This window comes from Talpa occidentalis, unplaced genomic scaffold, assembly GCF_014898055.3.
Source record: "Talpa occidentalis isolate TD23 unplaced genomic scaffold, MPIMG_talOcc4v2.1 talOcc4.11, whole genome shotgun sequence".
NCBI classification, from domain to species: domain Eukaryota; kingdom Metazoa; phylum Chordata; class Mammalia; order Eulipotyphla; family Talpidae; genus Talpa; species Talpa occidentalis.
In genome coordinates this window covers 10,428,828-10,452,431 of record NW_023601104.1, presented here as the reverse complement: position 1 = coordinate 10,452,431, position 23,604 = coordinate 10,428,828, and the positions used below count along the sequence as shown (strand labels likewise).

At 40.0% G+C, this 23,604-nt stretch overlaps 1 protein-coding gene and 1 non-coding gene across 7 annotated transcripts in view; one reads left to right on the top strand and one right to left on the bottom strand.

Moving 5' to 3' along the window:
• Nucleotides 1-19,741, bottom strand: part of KNL1 (kinetochore scaffold 1) — a 56,924-nt gene extending 37,183 nt beyond the window's left edge. For 3 of the 6 annotated variants that reach the window (XM_037502221.2, XM_054700597.1, XM_054700598.1), the window contains exons 1-8: nucleotides 19,630-19,741; nucleotides 9,710-9,762; nucleotides 8,304-8,343; nucleotides 7,335-7,394; nucleotides 4,836-4,897; nucleotides 2,776-2,828; nucleotides 2,517-2,550; nucleotides 868-905 (exon numbers count right to left, since the gene is read on the bottom strand). In XM_037502221.2, the coding sequence (XP_037358118.1) occupies nucleotides 868-905; nucleotides 2,517-2,550; nucleotides 2,776-2,828; nucleotides 4,836-4,897; nucleotides 7,335-7,394; nucleotides 8,304-8,343; nucleotides 9,710-9,744 (322 nt within the window). In that variant the 5' untranslated portion in view covers nucleotides 9,745-9,762; nucleotides 19,630-19,741. Of the gene's footprint in view, nucleotides 1-867; nucleotides 906-2,516; nucleotides 2,551-2,775; nucleotides 2,829-4,835; nucleotides 4,898-7,334; nucleotides 7,395-8,303; nucleotides 8,344-9,709; nucleotides 9,763-14,384; nucleotides 14,666-18,914; nucleotides 19,014-19,629 lie in introns of those variants that run through there. The other 3 variants (XM_054700594.1, XM_054700591.1, XM_054700595.1) reach the window with 3 other exon arrangements.
• Nucleotides 19,742-20,095: 354 nt separating this feature from the next.
• Nucleotides 20,096-20,177, top strand: TRNAS-GCU (transfer RNA serine (anticodon GCU)). The gene has a single exon. It is a non-coding gene; the product is annotated as a tRNA-Ser (tRNA).
• Nucleotides 20,178-23,604: the final 3,427 nt, after the last annotated feature.

Sequence of the window (23,604 nt, the reverse complement as noted above, 5' to 3'; positions counted from 1 at the left end):
CACCACGAATGCCTGTGGGCTAGTGGCCAGGGAACTAACCCACATATGGCACAGCAGACCTCTCCTGTCTCACCCGCTGCTCCCCTTAGCAGTGTATTTCAGTAGATCTGCCTGTTCTGCTCCCCACTGTCGCTGGTGGATTCTCTTACCCTCCCGCGCCTCTGGCCTGTACCCCAGTGCTTGTATAAACAGATAAACCTTAAAAAAAAAAAAAAAAAATAATGAGGACTGGAATTCAAACAGTAGCAGAAGGAATAGAGAAAAGGTTACAGATTTGCAAGATAGTCAGAATAGGAAGTAGGGTCAAATAGATATGGCAAATAAAGGTAAAGTTCAAAAATTCACTCAGTTCCTTACTTGTGTGAATGAGTGGGAGTCCACGATAGAGAAAAGAGGAGAAACATCAGTTTTGAGAGAATTAGTAGTTTGTGAAATTTTAAATCAAAGATTTTGTATAAAGAGAACTCTTCACATTTTTTTTCTTGGTTCTTCATATTACTTATCAAAGAATCTGGATGAAGAGAAAGATACATGATAAGAAAAGTACAGTGGGGCCTCCCCGGTGGCGCAGCGGTTAAGCGCTGGGTTGCGAAGCTGCCCGCAGACTCTGCAGCACCGGTTCGATCACCAGCTGCTTCCCGGCCACTGGAGGAAGGTCCCACATGGCGCGCAGACCTCTCCTGCCGCCCGCTGCTCCCCTCAGCAGTGTACTCAGTCCTTCTGCCTGCTCTGCTCCCCGCTCTGGCTCTGGTGAATTCTCTCACCCTCCCGCGTTTCTGACTGTACCCAGTGCTTGTATAAATAAATAAATAAATAAATAAATCTTTAAAAAAAAAAGAAAAAGAAAAGTACTGTGATCATACTCACCAGTAATTTCACAGGGGTTATCTTCTGGATCCTTATTCCTAAAAATTAAAATGTATTTTCATAATCTATACACTAAAAAATTACCAATAATCACAAGAGGTGAAAGAGTAGTGAAGTGAAAGATTCACAGAATGATTGGCAGAAAAATACAAAAATATCTTTAAAAGAAGACTCAGGTAGAAAAAGTTACAAGGCAAATAAAGACCTCTGCAGGTCATTGTTAATGGTTTGTTACTTCAAGAATACTATAAAAATGTATTTAACACATGCTATTTGCTTATTAAAAAAAAAAAAAAGGAATGATCTCTAAAGCAATTCCTTTTCCAGAAATTTAACCTTAAAACCAAAAAGCAAATAAAAGGAAACAACCCAAAAGTTCATAAATAGGGAGCTAAATGTTGGCACACACAACAAATTATAATTGACTGAAACAGATCTAAACATAACAACATGGAAAGTGCCACAAATATTATTAAGTTACTGCATTTTCTCTCTTATTAAAAAGAAAAGGCTAAAGATGAACATATAGTTGGGGAGACATAAAATTTCCTCAAGGATATCCAAATTATCAATAATAGTTACCTATGAGGAATCTAAGTAATAAGTTTAGAGATTTTACTTTATTGGTATATAAACAGAATTCTTTTTCCCCTGGCTCAACAGTAGTCAATTACATGGAAAATTGATGATTTGTTTAACCAATCCCTCATGATGCCCCTTTAGAATCTTTCATATCATTTGCTATTATAATAAATGTACCTTACATATTTATCATTCCAAATATTAATAAATATATTAGTGAGATAAATTCCCAAACATGAAATTGCTGAGTCAAAGGGCACATGCATTTAAAATTCTGAATGATACTGCCAAATGCCATGTACCATTTGTCCCCACAGCAATGACTGACTTTTTACCTGTATTCTTAACTGATTATATGAAAAAAATACACCTTGATATAGTCTGTTTGATTTTCTCTATAACAAAGAAAGATAGACATCTAACTATAAAAAAAAAAAAAACACATCTTTTCATTTGTTCAAGTTACTGGTATTTACTTTTCCATATGTTAAAATCACAATAAGAAAATTAATAGGAAAATACTTGAGACTATTGTTTTGTACTACTGACATATTTAAAGCACTTACAAATGAAAGTGTTTCGTGACTATTAAAAAGATAAGTTGTATGATATATATACTTATACACAGAACTGTATTAAATACTGCAAAGAATTTTTCTGAATTAATACTAATAGTCCACAAATGTGACACAATTTTTTAAATATAGGAGTTCAGGGTCTCCCTGGTGGTGCAGGGGTTAAGTGTCAGTGCTATTAAGCTATGGCCAGTCACTGCAGCATGAATTCAATCCCCAGAGATGAGTTCAATCAGCCAGGGAGCTCACCCACATGGCACAACAGATGTCTCCTGTCTTGCCTGCTGCTCCCCTCAGCAGTGTATTTCAATCAATCTGCCTGTTCTGCTCCCCATTCTGTCTCTGGTGAATCCCCTATTCCCCTTCTCCTCTGGCCTACATCTCAGTTCTTGTATGAATAAATAAATAAAAATAAATCTTTAAAAAGTAAAACTTACTTCATTTAATAGTAACAAATAGCTTTTAAAATACAAGTTACATTTTCTTACTTACTGCATAATCAGAACATTTTCTCCTGCTTCTGCTTCTAAAAATAAAATTAAAATTAAATTTGCTCAAGAAAACTTGCATGAAGGCATTGACAATTAAAAAAAAGAAATTACTTATTACCCATGTTATTTTTTATCCCCATAACTCAAGTCATACTTTTCAAGCAATAAAAGATATTAAATTATATCAACTATCTGGTAAGATAACCTTGGTAAAATTATACAGAAAGTAGATTTAGCAAGGATTACAGTAACATATTTACCTGTGATTTCTGACTTTCTCACTATTTTCATATTAGACTCTGTCTGGAATATCCTAAAAGAGAACATAAAGATTACTGATTATAATTTTTAATTAGAACCCTTTGGTGTTAATTTATAGTCTGTTTTGAGATAGGTAAGTGATAGGGAAATCATTCATAAAAATTTAGAATAATTCCTTGTGCATGTTGTTTTAAAGTGTTTATTCTGCTTTATAAACATTAAAATTAATAAACAAAAAGTAGGGCCTCCCCGGTGGCGCAGCGGTTGAGCGCTGGGTTGCGAAGCTGCCCGCAGCCTCTGCGGCGCCGGTTTGATCCCCGGCAGCTCCCCGGCCACCGGAGGAGGGTCCCACATGGCGCACAGACCTCTCCTGCCGCCCGCTGCTCCCCTCAGCAGTGTACTTCGGTCCCTCTGCCTGCTCTGCTCCCCGCTCTGGCTCTGGTGAATTCTCTCGCCCGCCCGCGCTTCTGACTGTACCCAGTGCTTGTATAAATAAATAAATAAATAAAATAAAATAAAAAAAAAATAAACAAAAAGTAAAAGAAAATGAAAGGAATTGAGAGAAAATAATACACACGAAAGTAAAACAAAGAATATAATGTGTTTATAAATTGAGTCCCTAAAGAAATCTAAAATAATGGAATAGAAAAATCTTTAAAGATTAGTTCAAAATTTAAGACCAAAACAGACAAAATGGAGATCTACCCTAGTAAAAGCAATGAATATCAAAGATAAAGAAAAAAAATCTGTTAGGTAGCCTGTCAAAAATATCCAATCATTTGTAAGAGGGAAAAAAAGCATGTACTACTTAAGACTTGTCCACTGAAACATTCAATGTCAGAAGACAAAAAGAACCACATTCAGAAGTTCCTTAAGGAAAAGAAAATGTGAACTGAGGATTTTATATACAGGAAAAGCTTCGAGTATCAAGGTTATAACCAACAGTTTTGAGCATCCAAGAATTCAGGGAACACTGATTTCAGTGAGCCCTTCTTGGGGAAACAATAAGAAAGAAAACGAGTCAACGAAGAGGTAATCAGGGCAATTATAGCAAAGGAACTAATGTGAACATTTAAATATATATTATAGAACTAAGACAAATAAATGTGACAGATGTCATAATTTCAAACAATGAAAAGAGAGATGATATAATTAAAAAAAAACTGGGAAAGGAAATGAGGAAGGGGAGAGGTTGACAGGTAGAAGTACACTAATTACCTTATCAACCATAAATGTCAAAAGATAGCATATAAAACAATGAAGTTTTTTTTAATATTTTATTTAATTCTTACATCATTTTTCATTTTTGCACAATGTATGCATTTTCAATTTGGTTATATTCCCCATACAATTGTACCCCCCCCCTCTTATTTTGACCCTAGTCCTTCCTCTTCCCACCATTCCCCCCTGTAGTGTGTCTGGTTTATAGTTGCTTGTTGATTTTGATTTTCACTTTGCATTGATTAGTCTTTTTCCTGGTCCCTTATTTAGGTTTTCTAAATTCCTGCTGTGAGTGAGACCATCCGGTATTTTTCTTTATCTTTCTGACTTATTTCGCTGAGCATGATCCCTTCTAGCTCCATCCATGTTACTGCAAACTGCATGTGTTTATCTTTTTTGATTGCTGGGTAATTTTCCATTGTGTATATGTACCACATCTTCTTGATCCAGTCATCTATTTTTGGGCATTTGGGTTGTAAAACAATGAAGTTTTAATTGAAGTAGTTCCTCCTTATCTGCAGGGGATACATTCCAAGATCCCAAGTTGATACCTCAATTGTGATAATTTCAAACTTTTATGACTCCAATCTCTTTCTCTAGTTATATTTTGTTAGCAGCTCCAATACAACTGTAAATAGCAGTAATAGGGCACAGTTATTTTGTTCTTGATTTTAGAAGGAATGTTGTTTATCTTTTAAGCATAATGCTGTGTAACAACCTTAAATTCTCTAATATTTATCTAGTTGAAACACAGATCATCAGTTAATACCAACATGCCTGGTTTGACACACAAAAAAGTATTATCTGTTGAACATTCTAATTTATCCTTTCAACTTACTTTATAGTATCTGCAAAGCTGACTCGACGAGAGTTTTTCTTATTTCTCAAAGCATTGGATTCCTAAAAGCAGAGAATATATGATTCTTAATGAAACCATTGTGAATCAAGTCTCCAGAGTACTATAGAAAGAGACCAAGACTTAATTCTGAATTAATTAGATATTATTATTAATTTGATTCTCTAAAATATTCCAATGTAGAATCACTTACAAGCATGAATATTATTTTCAATGTGAGCGATAACAAGTATATGAACATAAATAACATATTTAAGGCAGGTAATTAATGTCCTTTACTTTTTGCTATCAAGAAGATTTGGGATGGGCCTCCCTGGTGGCGCAAGGGGTTAAGCACTGCAGCGTGAGTTTGATCACCCCCTCTCCCACCCCGCCAAAGAGCAACCCATATGGCAAAGCAGACCTCTCTTGTCTCACCCGCTGCTCCCCTCAGCAGTGTATTTCGGTCAATCTGCCTATTCTGCTCCCCACTCTGTCTCTGGTGAATCCTCTCACCCCCACATCTCTGGCCTGTACCCCAGCTCTTGTATGTATAAATAAATAAATCTTAAAAAAAAAAGAAAAAAGAAGACTTGGGACAAATCACTGTATTGTTTAAACTATTTTTAAGATTAAAAATTTTTAAAATTGTGTTAAAATACACATAACATGAAATTAACCATCTTAACCATTTTAATTTTATTGTGATGAGAACATATAATAAGCAATCTACCCTCTGAAAAGATTTCTAAGTTTACAATACAACGTTGTTAACTATAGGCAAGTTGCATAACAGGTCTCTGGAACTTAGTAACCCAGTTGCCCTCCTCTGTCTATGGCAACCACTGTTCTGCTCTCTGCTTCTACAAGTCTGTTTAAGAAACTTCATAGAAGTGGAATCATATAGTATTTGTCCTTTTGTGACTAGAGTATTTCACTTAGCATAATGTACTCAAGCATCTTAATTATTTGCACAGTTCACTAATGTTAATACATTTGTATTGTTGTGCAATTAATCTCTAGAACTCTTACATCTTGCAAGACTTAAATTCAATATCCACTGGGGGCCTCCCCTGTGGCGCAGCGGTTGAGTGCTGGGTTGCGAAGCTGCCCGCAGTCTCTGCAGCGCCAGTTCGATCCCTGGCTTCTCCCCGGCCACCAGATGATGGTCCCACATGGCGCGCAGACCTCTCCTGCCGCCCACTGCTCCCCTCAGCAATGTACTTCAGTCCTTCTGCCTGCTCTGCTCCCCACTCTGCCTCTGGTGAATTCTTTCACCCTCCCGCGCTTCTGACTGTACCCAGTGCTTGTATAAATAAATAAATAAATCTTTTAAAATAAATAAATAAATAATAAAGGAGAGTCCTTAAAAAAAAAAAAATTCTATATCCATTAAACAACTTCCCTTTCTCCCAGCAACCTTCCCCAAGATACCATCCTACGTTCTGTTTCCAGTACTTCATAAGTAGAATCAAAGTATTTATCTATTTGTGACTGGTTTATTTCACTTGCCATAATGTCCTCAAGATTTATCCATGATGTAGTATGTATCAGATTGTCCTAAACAACATACCATGGACACCACATTTTGATTACTCATTCATCTGTCAATACACTGAGTTAGTTCTATCTTTTGATTATTATAAATAATGCTAATATAAATTGGGGTGTACTTCTCTCCATAACCCTGTTTTTAATTCTTCTGGATATATACCTAGAAGTAGAATTGCTGGCTCATATGGTAATTCTATTGGTTGATTTTGTTTTGTTTTGTTTTTGAGGAAAGGTCCTACGGTTTTCCATAGTGGCTGCACCATATTATTTATTTTTAAAAAGATTTATCTATTTATGCATACAAGAACTGAGGTGTAGGCCAGAGGTGTGAGGGGTGAGAGGATCCACCAGAGACAGAATGTGGAGCAGAACAGGCAGATCTACTGAAATATAGTGCTAAGGGTAGCAGCCGGTGAGGCAGAAGAGGTCTGCTGCACCATGTAGGTCATCTCCTTGCTCCGGGATCGAACTTGTGATGTAGTGGCTGCCAATAGCTTCATGGTGCTGAGACTTAACCCCCTGTGCCACCAGGTAGGCCCTGTGACTGTATCATTTTATCCCTATCAACAGTGCAGAAGGGTTCCAGTTTCTCCACATACCAGTCAATACTTGTTATTCAGAATTATATGGTCTCTAAAACCATATGTATTTCATCAATCAACAAAATGAACTGAAAGTCAACTATTTACCAAATACAAACTTTACAAAACTACACGATAAAGTTCCCACACTTAGGGAGTTGTAAATTTAGAATAAACATTAGTAAATAAGAACAATAGAAGGTATTTGGAGAGTAGTGAGTAATTCCAAATGATGAGATACACGTCTAAAAGTGGCAAGAAAGAAGACCAGAAAAATAAATAGGGTTAAATATTTTAAGTGCCATGGGATGTTTACATATATCACTGAAAATACTTAATCTATAAAGCATTTGCACTAGAGACTTACCTGAACTGTTTCATTCCCACCTCTGAGCTCCTGAAGAGGACTCCTTGGTGGTTTCAAAATCTGAAAGAGAATAAGCAAAGAAAATCTGGCTTATCTACATAAGTAGAAAGGCAGAGATGCTAAAATTCCTATAACATCTCTAACTCTCTCAAATTCATCCTGTCCAATATTATACCTGTGGCTGTGTTAAATATTGGCAAATTCCTCGTTCCCTGCCCACTGACTCTCTTTTCATGTGTTCTGTGTGAAGCTCCACCCAAATACCAAGGTATAACATGGAACCCTGGCCTAGAACAACCTATATGACAGTTTTGTATCAGTAGCAATGAGAATGAGTTTCAGAATAAGGACTCAACCCACATCAAGATAATCGAGGTAAAATGATTAATTCCATAGATGTTTAGTTTATTTAACTTGAGGAAATAGACACTAATTTTCATGTAGGAATTGAACCTGGAAGTTGGGAAAGATATATGTACTATAGCAGTCACTATGAGAGAGCCTGTCTGATAATGGAGTTACCTAGAGGAAGTAACTGGAGTAGAAAAAGTAAAAGGAAAATCCTGGTACCAGTGATATTGTGGGAACTCCCAGTCAGTAAATTATACCTAAAATCATCCCTATTTTTGGATATTTCACTTTCATAATCCAATAGATTTTGAGTTTAAATAAGTTTGAATTGCACTTTTTGTGTCTTGCTGTTTCTTTTTTTTTTTAACCAGTTTAAATATATTTTTAAACAGCCAGATTGAAGTATAAATTACATAGCGAAAATTTATGGAATTAATAAGATACAAATTGTAGTACAGTGACAGAATTGTATAACCAGGTTAAATATTTGAGTTTTTATTCTAAGAGAAATAGGTGCCATTGAGGGTGGGCTCGGTATACCACAACTAAAATTACTCTTCCATATAATCATCATTCAACATAAGGTAGTAAATATTCATTTACATAAGTGCTGCTTACAGAGGAATGCCGTCTTCTAACAGGTTTCTCTGTATTGTCACTGAAAGAAGAAGAAAATTTACGTAAGTATTGGTAAAAGACCGATTTTTCAAAAGCCATCATCACAGCATCCATTACATGCTTTTAAATTGGCCATCATTTTCACTTAACACATACATCACTTTCACTTAGCAAAATTTATATTATAAGACTAATGATTCATATTTAGGAAGTCAGTGTTTTAAAATACATAGCATATGCTACAAGACTATCTTTGGTAAAATAATCAGCACACAGTACAATTAGAGGTTATAAATAAGAGTTATAAGTTATTTAAAAAATGGGATATAAATCAAAGACTCTAGCTCTGTGATTTTCAGGTCAGATTTTAAAAATTCAAATGTTTATGGATGCCAAACAGTAAAAAAAAGGTAGTATTGGGTCTCCCCGGTGGCGCAGCGGTTGAGCGCTGGGTTGCGAAGCTGCCCGCAGCTGGTTTGATTCCCGGCTGCTCTCCGGCCACCGGAGGAGGGTCCCACATGGCGCACAGACCTCTCCTGCCGCCCGCTGCTCCCCTCAGCAGTGTACTTCGGTCCTTCTGCCTGCTCTGCCCCCCGCTCTGGCTTTGGTGAATTCTCTCACCCTCCCGCGCTTCTGACTGCACCCAGTGCTTATATAAATAAAAAAAATAAATCTTTAAAAAAAAAAAAAAGAAAAAAAATGAAAAGGTAGAATTGAGACTATAATGGAGAGTTCCTGCCTGGTCTAAAGGTCACAGTCATTAATTACTCCACTCAGGTTAGTTGTTACCAGGTAAGAATATAAACCCAGTGTTGCATCACTTGACTTTTCAAAAGAAGCTGAAAAGCTAATGGTTGTATGAAATCTTGAAATTTTGGTAACTAATTAAAAAACTTAAAAAGCCACTAGTTGGGCCTCCCTGGGTGGCGCAGGCAGTTGATTGCTGCGCTGTGAAGCCGTCCGCAGCCTCTGCAGTGCTGGTTCGATCCCGGCCAGCCTGCGAGGGTCCCATAATGGCGCGGCAGACCTCTCCTGACTCGCCCACTGCTCCTCTCAGCAGTGTATTTCGGTCCTTCTGCCTGTTCTGTTCCCCACTCTGTCTCTGGTGAATCCTCTCACCCTCCCGCGCATCTGGCCTGTACCCCAGTTCTTGTATAAATAAATAAATCTTAAAAAAAAAAAAAAGCCCCTTGTTTGTGATATCAACTTCACAGTTCCTCTCAGTTTTGACTCTACATGAGTGTATACAGAGATGGTAAAAAGGGCTATGACTTTGTAACATTTCTTTCTTTTCCTTAGAACAGAATGGAAAAAGATTTCAGAAGTAATCAATAGGTTTTATTAGTTGGAAAGTATCTTTCTTTGATAAAGAGTTTAACATTTTTAGAGGCATTGCATGAACTTACTTTTCATCATTAGTCTCTGAAGACATTCCATCCATTTATGAAGAAAAATTTTTCTGTAACAAATACACAATACAGAAAAGGTGAAGAGGAGAAATTACAATCTATGAAAAGATTAAGAGTACAGGGCCCTGAACCTCTCCTAGTGGCGCAGGCGATTGAGCGCAGCACTGTGAAGCTATATGCAGACTCTGCAGTGCAGGTTCAATCCCCGCCAGCCGGGGAGAAACCCACATGGCACAGCAGACCTCTCCTGACTGGCCTGCTGCTCCAGTCAGTCTGCCTGTTCTGCTCCCTGCTCTGTCTCTGGAGAATCCTCTCACCCTCCCACACATCTGGCCTGTACCGGGGTTCTTGTATGTAGAATAAATAAATCTTAAAAAAGGGCCTCCCCGGTGGTGCAGCGGTTGAGCGCTGGGTTGCGAAGCTGCCCGCAGCCTCTGCGGCGCCGGTTCGATCCCCGGCTGCTCCCCGGCCACCGGAGGAGGGTCCCACATGGCGCACAGACCTCTCCTGCCTCCCGCTGCTCCCCTCAGCAGTGTACTTCGGTCCTTCTGCCTGCTCTGCTCCCCGCTCTGGCTCTGGTGAATTCTCTCACCCTCCCATTCTTCTGACTGTACCCAGTGCTTGTATAAATAAATAAATAAATCTTTAAAAAAAAAAAAAATAAATAAATCTTAAAAAAAAGAAAAGTACAGTTGTGACTTTGGGATTACTTTCAGGTGCAGACCAAAAATAAGGAAAAGCCATACTATAGGTATAAAATGAGAAAATTTGAGTTTAAACTGCTATAATTAATACCACTGGGATAAGAGAAGATCACTTGGGATGATATGCACTTTAATAGTTCAAATAAAAGTTTGTTCCAGTTTATAGCCTATGGGTTATATAATCAACTCAATTAGGTATTAAAATATAGTGGATTTGCATGACATACATATTTATCTTATGAAAATTCAACAGAAAAATACAACAAAAAATTTAAGACATAAAAATAATATTACAGGGCCTCCCAGGTGATGCAGGTATTAAAGACACAGCACTATCAAGCTATCACCAGCCACTGAAGCATGAGTTCAATCCCCTGCCAGGGAGCTAACCCAGTGCAGCAATTCTTCTCCTGGCTACACTCGTTCAGTGTAGATGACATTATTTCTTCCTATAAACCTAGAATACTTTGTCAATTTGCTACCCTTTATAGTGTCCTCATACAATCTGAGCTTCTCCATCCTTTCACGTGGGCATGAATTGAACACTATTTCTGCCTTCAATTCTTTGGAAAGAGAAGACATAATCTTATTAGAATGTGGACAGTGCATTGAAATGTGCTTTGAGGTTTCTGCTTGGGTCAGAAGTCACAAAGGAATTGAATTTTATTTCTGTTGCTGGCGCTGCAGTGATGGCCACAAGGGAAGAGTCAAAATTGTTTTTTTTTTAACAGCAGCCCCTGCACTTCAGTATCCCCCTTCCCAAAAGCAACTATTTTTGTTGTGTCCAAAATGGTTTATTTAATTTAATTTTTTTATAGTCCTGCCATAGAGAAATACTTCTTTTTTTTTTAAGATTTATTTATTTATGCATATAAGAACTGGGGTACAGGCTAGAGGTTTGGGGGGGTGAGAGGATTCACCAGAGACAGAGTGAGGAATAGAACAGGCAGATTGGCTGAAATTCACTGCTGAGGGGAGCAACAGGAGAGGTCTGCTGCGCCATGTGGGTTGCTCCCTGACCGGGAATCGAACTTGTGCTGCGGTGGCTGCGGGCAGCTTCATAGGTTGTGTCTTAACGTTACCCCTGTACCACCAGGGAGGCCCTAGAGATACTTCTAAGACGCTATTGCACCTGGCTCAGAGAGCTTGTCTTGCCCAAGGTGACACAGTACCAGGATTCACTGAGTTTTGTCTGACTTTTCTGAGTCATATTGCCTTTTTTTTTTGAAAATGGTTTATTTAATTTTAAAAGTCATCATTTCCAGCAGTAAAATTGTATAATCAGAATTGGAGGCTTCTTCAAAAGCTACAAATGGAATGATTTGAAATGCAAAATTAGGAAGAAAAAAAAGGGAAGTGATTATAATTTACCTTCTTTGGTAAATAAATATTCCTGTATGAAATCTTTTGGTGTTTTTTTTCTTGGGAATAGGCTTTGTAATCCTACTTATAACATGTCTGTGTTTTAATATATAAACTACCTAGCCTAGTGCTTGTCATATAGTAGGTTTTGACTATGTTTTTGTAACATTGCATATAGGTTCCTTCTCAAAGTTTGTCAGAACAGTTTATCTCCACTATACAGAAGAAACTCCCAAAAGGGGTTAGCCAATTTGCAAAATTTTCATGATTTTTTTTTGATTGCCACAATAAGCTTTTTTCCTTGTGATGAGATCTTTTTTATCCTTTTTTTTAATTAAGTAAATTTTTTTCTTACATTGCTATAATTGTCATAGCTCTCCCCCTACCAGATCACCCGTGAACCATCACCATACTCTTAGTATTCTTCCCTCCCCTGGATGGACCCCCTCCCTCCCTCATGATGTTTTTAACTTATTGAAGTTAAAAAAACATTTTACCAAAAACCCTAATGTTCATGGATTTCTATTAATGGTGTCATAACCAGAAAAATGTTCGTAGGGAAAAAAAGGAAAACTCTCAGCATCAACCTCTATCTCATATACACACACATATATACACCCACCCAGATAAGTACAGTACAAGAAAGATTACATGCCAATTTCACTAATAGAAAAACCCTAAATAAATAGCAAAAAGGAGCCAGCAATTTGTAAAAAGGTTAATATAATCATGGTTATGTTGGTTTTACTCCCAAAATGCAAAACTGGTTTAATGTTAGAATATCAACTTTACAATTTATCATACTACAAATTAAAAACAGACTAAAAGGGAAAAATCATATGATTATCTCAACAAATTAAAAAAAGTTTGATGGAGTCTCCCTGGTGGTGCAAGGGGTTAAGCACCGCACTATGAAGCAATCCGAAACTTCTGCAGCCTGAGTTCGATCCCTGGCTGGCCAGGGAGCTAACCCACATGGGTTATCCACAGACCTCTCCTGTCTCACCCGCTGCTCCCCTCAGCAGGGGGACTGTATTTCAGTCTGCCTGTTCTGCTCCCCACTCTCTCTGGTGAACCCTCTCACCCCCCGCATCTCTGGCCTGTACCCAGCCAGCTCTTGTATGCATAAATAAATAAATCTTTTAAAAAAAATTTAAAAGTTTGATGAACTTTAACATGTTTTCATGTTTAACAAAATGAAAACCCAGCAAACAGGAATATAAGGTAAATCCCTTAATCTAATGAAGTGTCATTTTAAAAAACCAACAGCAAACATCAACTTAATGGTTAATCTTTGAAAACTTACCTCTGATCTGAGATCAAATTAAGTAAAACAGCTATTTATACTTATATTTAACCCACCATGAAGTTACAACAGCTTTATTTCTAATATATATTCTAAATATGTTCATTTCTATAGTGACACCATTATAGTTCAAGCTACCATCATCTCTCATGTGGAGTGTTTCAGTATTCACCTCACTGGTCTCCCTGCTTTCATTCTTATCCCCCTAAAGTCCTTTCTCTACATAGCAGGCAGTTATCTTCTTAAACATAAATTATATTAAAGGCTTTCCTACTTTAAACCTTCTTCAAAAAAGATTTACTTATTTATGCATACAAGAACTGGGGTACAGGCCAGAGGTGTGGGGAGTGGGCGTATTCACCAGAGACAGAGTGGGGAACAGAACAGGCAGACTGACTGAAATATACTTATAAGGGGAGCAGCGGGCGAGACAGGAGCGGTCTGCTGCGCCATATAGGTCACCTCCCTGGCCGGGGATGGAACTTGTGCTGCATTAGCTGCAGATAGCTTCACAGTGCTGTATCACCAGGGTGGCCCCACTTTAAACCTTTTAATGGCTTCTCCTAGGCCTGCCTCTATAAGGGCCGGAGGGGTCTGGGCTACCTCTGCAAGAGGTCTCTGGCCAGGGGAGCGGAATGCCAGGTTCTGCCTCCACATGGTGGGGGTTAGGGCATGGGTCAAAGGTGGAGGGTATTCCCCTTTGATCTGACCCTCACTTCAATCACATAGGTGCAAGGCATCCATAATTCAAGCACCCCCACTGCAGACCTCCAAGGGGGACAAATCAAAGCCCTGGACATAGTCATCGACTAGGGCAGACCTAGAGCTCGGTTGGATCCACGAGAGAATAAGACCATGGGACAAGCTGGTGTGGTGACCTCTCACATGAGCTCCATCTACAATATTTTCTGGAGCTGGGGAACCAAACCCAGGTCCAGAGATGCTTGCAACATGAGTGAGGCTTCTTCCTGCTCCAACTGAGAGAGGAAAACATCAGCGATGTGACTGGGGACCCAGAGAACTGGAAACCACGAAAGGAGACAAGATGAGATGGATCAACTACCTGCTAGAGTCTGTCTCCACCAGGATACTTCACCACCAACTCTGGTGGGGAGCTAGTTTCCCAATGTCAGAATTATAAGACTCAGAAGTAGCATCATGTGACAATCATTAGAATGGAAGGAACAATCAGTGTGAATAAGGATGCACCAAACCCAGAGACCATACCAGTGAGCAGAGACAGTTTCCTATACCATAGGAAGTTCCAAAAGCAAGAAATCTGAAGCACCACTTCACACACCTGCCTTACAAGAGGTTCCTGAAGTGCTCTGCCTTGCTACCAGCCTCACAGTTGCTCCCGGGAATCTGAGCAGCTGGTCTACTGCACTCCAAAAGCGTAGATCCTTATTCAGGAAAAGGACGAGTTTCCAAATAAAGGACAAAGCTTGGAAGACAACCATAGATCTAGGGTGTGCAGCAAAGGAGGTGTTGGAGTGATGGGGCAGGGGAGGGAAACACAGGGGAGAGGGGTGGTAGTACATGGGTGGAATATTGGTGGGAGGACCGCACCCAAGGGGAACAACTACTATATAAAGATGACTGATGATATAAGAAATTAAAAATAAAAAAAAAAAAAAGTCAAAGGGCCTCCCTGATAGCTCAGGAGTTAAAGTCTCAGTGCTATCAAGCTATCTCCAGCCATTGCAGCATGAGTTCTATCCCTAGCCAGGGAGCTAACCCTGGCTAACATGGCACGGCAGACCTCTCCTGTCTCACTGGCTGCTCCCCTCAGCAGTGTATTTCCGTAGATCCGCCTGTTCTGCTCCCTACTGTATCTCTGAATCCTCTCACACACACCCCACTCCTGGCCTACATCCCAGTTCTTGTATGCATAAATAAATAAAAATAAGTATAAAAAAATCAAGAAGATGTGGTATATATACACAATGGAGTACTATTCAGCAATCAAAAAGATAAACTCATGCCATTCGCAGCAACATGGATGGAGCTGGAAGAGATCATGCTCAGTGAAATAAGCCAGAAGGAAAAAGAAAAATATTGGATGGTTTCACTTACAGGAGGAAAATAGGGGAACCAACCTACTAAACATAGAGCTTCCATATGATCCAGCAATTCCACTCCTAGGTATTTACCCAAAGAACACAGAAACATCAATTCCAAAGAGCACCTGTACCCCTATGTTTATAGCAGCACTGTTTACAACAGCTAAGCTTTGGAAACAACCCAAATGCCCAAAAATAGATGACTGGATCAAGAAGATGTGGTCCATATACACCATGGAATATTACTCAGCATTCAAGAAAGATAAACACATGCAATTTGCAGCAACATGGATGGCGCTGGAAGGGATCATGCTCAGCGAAATAAGCCAGAAAGAAAAAGAAAAATACTGGATGGTCTCACTCATAGCAGGAATCTAGTAAACTTAAATAAGGGATCAGGAAAATGAATAACTATAAGAAAGTGAAAATCAAAATCAACAAAAAACTATGAACCCAGAGACACTCTATGGGGGGTGGGGGGCAGGGAGGGGAGGGATTAGGGTCAAAATAAGGGGGTTGCAATTATATGGGGAATATAAAAATAAAATTTATTTAAAAAAAAATAGGGGAACCAAATATAGGATCAAGAAAAAATAACAATAATAACAAATAAAAAACCAAAATTAGCAGGCAACTATAAATCAGATACTCTGAAAAGGAAGGGAAGGAAGCGGGATCAAAACAGGGGAGAGAAGAGCACAAAGGACTATGGTGATGGTTCACAGGTAAACTGGTGGTGGGAATTTTATGGGGACTACACCTGAAAGGAGAAAGCATACAAGCAGACATTGTACAAAAATGAACAATGAGGTAAAATATAAATAAATTTTTAAAAGGGGTGCATAAGGGGGGCTTCCCTGGTGGCCTAGGGGTTAAGTCTCAGTGCTACCACTGTGAAGCAACCACTGCAATGGTCCTTTGAGGCAGCCTGAGTTCAATCCCTGGCCAACCCCCATGGCGCAACAGACCATTTCAGCAGATCTGCTTGTTCTTCTCTCCACTGCATCTCTGGCGAATCCTCTCACCCCCACACCTCTGGCCTACACCCTAGTTCTTTTATGCAAAAGTAAGTAAAATCGTTGTTTTTAAAAAAACAAACAAAACCCTTTCAATGGTTTCCCATAGTACTGAGAAGAAACTCTTCGTGAAGACCCAGAAGTTCTACAAGATCTGGTCCCTATTTGCCTCTCAGACTTCATACCTTGCTCTTTCCCACTCACTACCCTAGCTACAGTGGTACTTCTATTCCTACCCACACAAAGCTCTTTCCTGATTCACTGAATTAACATTCGCTATTCTCTCTCTTGGCCAGAAAGCCAAGAAAAGCACTATTTGTAACATAGAGTATGTCTCCTTGAAGCATTGTCACCACTGCAACTTAAACATCTGTTATGTAAACTATTTCAACTACCCCTTGCCCTCACAGTAAACTGTTATGTTCTGAAAACCTGGCAGTGCTTTGCAAACTACAGAAGTTCAATAACGATTTGCTGCATGAGTAATTAAGAAACAATTCTTTAAAGTTATCTTTATGATGACTAACTTGCCTATTTTTCTCCTTTGGGGAGTATTTTCAAATTCAGCGACATATTCAAAATTCACAGATAAAAATATTAAATACTATCAAATCAGGATTACCTACACATCTTTACTGTTTGAAATAGCCTGAGCATTATCCTTTTTTTTTTTTTTTTTTTTTTAATAGAGGCATGCTTTATTTATTTATTTATTTTACTTGTTTGTTTATACATGCACTGGGTACAGTCAGAAGCGCGGGAGGGTGAGAGAATTCACCAGAGCCAGAGCGGGGTGCAGAGCAGGCAGAAGGACCGAAGTACACTGCTGAGGGGAGCAGCGGGCGGCAGGAGAGGTCTGCGCGCCATGTGGGACCCTCCTCCGGTGGCTGGGGAGCAGCCGGGGATTGAACCGGCACCGCAGAGGCCGCGGGCAGCTTCGCAACCCAGCGCTCTACCGCTGCGCCACCGGGGAGGCCCCAGAGCATTATCCTTTTTAACCTAAAGATCAGCTGGCATTTAACTGATGAGATTCAAAGCTTACTGAAGTCCCCCTTTTAAATATCTATTACATAACTGCTAATTTCACCTTTCACAGAAATTGGAGACCCCGGGTTCCAAGGATCATTCCTAAAATACTATTATGGTTGAACTCTGGCTCACTGGCATATTAATTGATTATTGATTGATTCTAAAATAGAACATCTGGTATCCAGTGCTGTTACAGCATGTTCAAAGATGTCATGAGATATTTTAAGTTGAGAGAAACAGCAATTGGTGACAAGTCATGATCACACTAATAGCTCAAAATAGCACCCCCTTCCATATTACATTAGTTTTATAACATTTTATGGTAAAGCTGGATTATTGGCAGTAGTTTTAAAGCAAGTACTTTTTCACATTGTGGTACAAGAAATGAGGATTTCGTTCCAATTTGATTCCAAGATTTGAGAAGTACAGTATTCAACAGGCAGACATAAATAATTGTGATTTAGAAATTAAAAAACAGTATCTTTTCTTTCAATTTATACACATTACATTATTTCAAATGGCTACTGAGTGGTTAGGACATAAACCTATTCCAACTTAATAACAAATGTTTACATTGTCTGGACCTACTACTTAAAAAAAAAATGGAACTATTGGGTATTTTTTGGGGGGGGCCTAAAAGGCACCATAAACAAGAGAGTTTGGGAACTACTAGTCTAAATAATCCAGAGGTTTAAGAATTTAAGGCTTAACATTTTGAATAAGTTGTAGAAAACAACCAAAAAAAAAAAAACAAAGAATACATGCCAGAGACCATTCCAAAGGAAATACCCTACAAAGTCTAAGATATTTACTATCTGGCTCTTGTCCACGTCTGCATTTACGCTGCCAATATTGAGTTAATATATCCAGAGTGTCCAATGATGCAGGCTCTAGACCTGTGCTGTCCAATATATAGTAGCTATTTATGTTTTAATTAAAACGATACAAAAGTTAAAAATCAATTTTTAAGTCACAACTGTTACATTCTAGGTGCCCAATAGTCACATATGATTAATGGGTACAGTGCTGGATAGTACAGATATAAAACATAATTATCGCTGAAAGTTCAACTGGACAGCACCCTCCTACTCTGAATATCTAGACAATCTAGTCTTAGCATCAAACACATCAACACTCACTCCAAACTCAGCTGACATCTATTAGCCATCTTGTAAACATTTCCAGTGAGTCACAGAGTAAAGAATTATACTACTTTGAACCCAACCTTCAGTTTGCAAAATCTTACAGGGCACTAAGTCCTCATCTCCGTAAATCATTATTCCCTCCACCATCCATCTCAAATGCCACTTTCTCCACGAAACCTCTAGAGTCTGCATTGCCAAAAGCATCCACTACGCTCTCCCTACTTTGTGCGCCCACGCCACTTTAGAATGTCCTTTATTCTTTATGTTGTCTTGTATTATAGTCATTTGTATACATTAATTTCCCTCTCTGGACTGCAAACTTGCTTAGATTAGGGACCCTGAACCGTCCGCTTCCAGCCGTACCACAAGACAACAAGAAAACTAACAAATATCTGAGTTAGTCGATCGATGCAATTCAATTTTAATAGAGTATTACAGAATAGCTCTACAAAGTTATCTTTAAAATTCCAATCGGCCGTACTGCCCCTCTTCCAACGTTTTATCTTCTTGAGATAAAGAGCAAGAAATGGGGCTTTAACTCTGGGCTAACAAGGGACAGAGGAAGAGATTTAAAAACCTCATCTGTGGCTTGCCAATACTGGCTCTATTTGCTGATACTACATCTGCAGGAAGCCCAGAGTCTGTTCGTTGCTGTTCGTCGGTGCTCGAGTATACACTGCAAAACATTTTAAAAAACGTTGACAAGATGTGGGACCTTAGTACTATAGAGAAACCCGAGACCGAAGACTCCGGTCTATTCCCAGAGAATAGGAAGGTGTTAAATCCTCTCTTGGATTTAAGCAGAGAGAGAGAAACAGGGAGCAGAAGAGATTAGAAAAAGCTTCCCTCTTGAAAGGTCGTCAGCTCCCTCAGACACTATAAATAAACCACAAGCCAAGAGCTGAAAATCACTCGCTACTGTCACTTCACTTGCAGCAAGAAAAGCTGCTCGCCAACAGCGAGAGGTCCCCGGGGAGCCCCAGCGCCCCGACAGAAGATGGCGGGGCGGGCTGAGCCGACGCGGACGGAGCCTCCCACCCGCCAGCCGCGACGGCCCGCGGGTCCCGGCGCGGGAGAAGCGCTGGGGAGGGGGGAGGCGGCACAAACCGCCGGCCGAGAGCAGGAGAGAAAGCGCCCGGCGCCGGGGAGCAGAGCCGGGTCAGCGCCCGCGCCTCGGGAGGCCGCCCGCTGAGGGGCTTCCTCCGGCTCCCGCCGCCGGGCCTTCCGAGCGCTGACGAAACCTAAAGCCCCCCGGAGGGTCTCAGAACGAAAGGGCCGTTCCCTTTACCCACCGCGGTCCACCTACGAGAAAAATTCTCCTCAGACTTGTTTGGGGTCCGCGCGCGACGCAGAGAGAAAGCTGCCCGCGGGCGCCCGACGTCACCTCGCGACGCCCTGGCTGCCTCGGCGCAGGATTCAAATATAACCGCCCAGTTGACGCGCGTGCGCAAAGCCTCTCTCGGCGTTGGCTCCGCCCCCTAGGCACCAGCGCCGCCCTAAGATTCCTTTACGCAAACACCCTTCGCAGCCGCTATGCCAAATTTATTTCCTTCAAGCTTATCTAATCTTATTCGACATTTTTCTTTGTTCTTTTTCATTTCGGATTCCGTACGTCGTGGGTGCGGCCATCTTCCTTTCATTTCTTGCTATAAAAATGATCGGATCTTTGCTTCCGTACAAAATGGTGGCCCCCATAACAGTGCGTCACATCCCCCTTGTATTACTCCCTATAGCTACCAGGAAGGAACAGGCTTCTGGGACGAGGTGGCCGAGTGGTTAAGGCGATGGACTGCTAATCCATTGTGCTCTGCACGCGTGGGTTCGAATCCCATCCTCGTCGAAAGCAACTTTTGCGTCATTATAAATTAACACTTGCCGATTAAAAACGGTTGAATATTCCGGGTAAGATTTACTGTGACGGTATCTCTTTCGGCTTCAGCTATTTGAAAGACTTTTAGGCTGTTCTGACCTCACAGATAAAGAAAAGGAAAGGAATTAGTAACCACGTATTTTTATACGTAGTAAACAACAGTGGCTAGAACTCCACGATAATGACGATTTTCATATGCTCGAATACTGATCTGCTCCATGGTAGTTAATCTAGTCCGTAATTTAGGGGACACAATTATTGTGGACTCCTGCCCCAAGGTTTTTAATATTTGTCTTTACTAGGAAATATCAGGTTTCACTTCAAACACTGTGGCGAAACAGTGTCCAGGAGCCTCTCCCAGCCCCTAGCAAGCTGCAGGTGCTCGAGTATACACTGCAAAACATTTTAAAAAACGTTGACAAGATGTGGGACCTCAGTACTATACAGAAACCCGAGACCGAAGACTCCGGTCTATTCCCAGAGAATAGGAAGGTGTTAAATCCTCTCTTGGATTTAAGCAGAGAGAGAGAAACAGGGAGCAGACGAGATTAGAAAAAGTTTCCCTCTTGAAAGGTCGTCTAGCAGATTCATTTAAATCACGTATAACAATATTTGTTTGCCCGGCATTTATTATTTATGGGAAATCACATTTTACACGAATTACATGATTTTAACTGCGATCTTGATAACTTTATTGCTCCATTTTATAGATGAAAACACTGAAAGATAAACTCGCCCAAGTTTATAGAGCTCTTAATATAATTGCAAGAAAGGGTAGTGTAACCCTAATCTGTGCAACTCTAGTGGCTCTTAACCAGCATCGCGTACTCTTCTGGAGGTTGATAAACAGCATTCATCCATCCCTAGCGACCTTGGGGAACACATTCTCCACCCCGCACGAAGCAGGCTGCAGCGCACGGTGCCCCAGAACCTGGCTCTTGGCAGATAACTTAGCAAGGTTTGCGACACTGGCAAAATGCCCCCTGGCGAAACCTCCTTGGGTTGAGGGCTGAGGTACATCTAGCACTAGTCTTGAGCCTTGCTCTCTAATCCTTTCTCCTTCCTGCTACTGCGAATTCCTATCCGGGTTCTATATACACTCAACGGTCCATGGATAGAACTCAGTTAGTCATTTCGTTGGGGATGGGAAACTGCATCTTTATTTTCATGAATATAAAGGTAAGCAACAAACTACAGTAATATTAACCTGACCTGTGATTTTTTTTCCACAAAAGAAATCACAGATATTTTTATATCACATCACCATTATTGCTTTATGCTCCTCACTACTACAAAATGATGGTAGTTATTAGACCTGCTATTACATCTGCAATGTTATATCTTGTAAAGGAGTACATATTTATTATATTACTGTATCACTGATTTTAAAACAATATTTTAAAATCATATTTTGATAACTATAAATATTTGATAACTATAAATCATATTTTGATAAAACTGTAAGTATTTCACATTTTGATAACTATTCCAATGTAGTTGTAATTCCAATGTACTTAATTCCAGTGCATTAAAAAAAAAAATCTGTATTCTGAGAGCATATCCATAATCCTCACCAGACTGCCAGGATTTATGTCACAAAAAAGGTTAAGAGCCCCTGAGGGACTTTTTTTGATGTGTCCTCAAGACACTGATCTTAACCTTTTTCTGAAGTCTTGTTCAGAAAACTGAACTTTGCAGATACTGTGCCTATTCCTCTCTCTGAAACATGCTCCGACTCCTTCCCTCCCCAATCTCTTTCTTTACCACCCCTGGCTGGCCACCCCACTCCTTCAAATCTGTTTAGACTTCATCACCATCAGGAAGTCTCCCCCAGCACTGCAAGGTAAGATTTCCCTCAACAGGTGCTCCTGTAGCTTCCTGGGTTTCCCTAGCACATGCCAGACAGTATTAATTGTCCATTAGTGCTGCAACCTCTCTGAAGTTTGGCAAGGCGGAATCATTTTTCTAAATTGCCTGTTTCTTGCAATGATGACTTTCTATAGAAAATTGAGAAGGTCTGCCAATGTGTCTAGTCAAAAAATGAAAAGAGAGTGGATTATTTTCTCAAAAGAAAATCTTCAACTATAGAAGTTCTGTAAATACAAAGTACTGGAGGTATCTAGAAAAAAATAAGAAATTGTGATTGTAAACTCACTTTTTTTTAAAGATTTATTTATTTATGCATACAAGAGCTGGAGTACAGGCCAGAATTGGGGGAGGTGAGAGGATTCACCAGAGACAGAGTGGGGAGCAGAACAGGCAGACTGACTGAAATACACTGCTGAGGGGAGCAGCGGGCGAGACAGGAGAGGTCCTCCTCACCATGTGGGTTGCTCCAAACTAGTGCTGCAGAGGCTGTGGGTTGCTTCATAGCGCAGTGCTGTAACCCCTTGTGCCACCAGGGAGGCCCGGTAAACTCACTTTTCTATTTCTCAATTCTTTCCCTGTTTTCATGATTAGTTTATTTGTGGTTTCTTTCATATGAAGTTGCAGTAAGACTTGCTATAACAATCCTAGTTTTCTACATTTTATTGCTTTCTTGATTTATAAGAACCGTGTTTATTTTATCTTATTTAAGAGAACCAAAAGATCAAGAACATGCCAGATTGTTTAGAATTCCGGGGTGGGGAGAATACTTGGATTAGTAGTGAAAAAAGAAATTTATAATAAGCTAAAGCAGTAAACGAGTTAGAGGTGCCATCTACTGGAGCAGCTGTAACTGCATGACTTGGCCAAGACAGTTCTGCAGCAATGACTGCTGTTTAAAAAGATCATCATGGGGTGAATTGATGGTGGGAATTTTACGGGGACTGTACCTGGGAGGAGAAAGCATAGGAAGAATGATGTAAAATATAAAAAAATTATCATCACTGTTCCAGATTTGTCAACAAATCACAACTCAAGGAAAACATGCTCCACAAACACCAGGACTGTTCTTCACAAGCCCTATCCCAACCTATTGCACAACTCCTCAGCTTCTAGAAGACCATGAAAGAAAGAACTGTTGCACTCAAATGCATTATCCAGTTCTCCAGTTCTCTTCTTATTCCAGGGCCAGGAAGCTTCAGGAACACCCATTCTCTCCGCAGAATGAGCTGCTCTGGGAAGAATTTTCCAGTGTTTAGTTGGTGATGGTCTGCAGCTAGCATGTCCTTACATGTCAGTAGCTCTGAATTGAAATGCTTTGATTTTTTTTTTCACTTATGCTTAGTTTCTTAACTCTTGCAAGAAAAGCCTAGACCCTGGGTTGAGAGACTTGCAAGGATTGGTTTTGAAAAGCAGGCTACGACATAAGTGAGTTCATCCTGTTCCTTATCATTAGAAAGAACTGGAGAACATCTCTGGGAAGACAGTCATGCCAGTGCCTCATGAGGCTCAAAAATGAATCCAAGGGGCC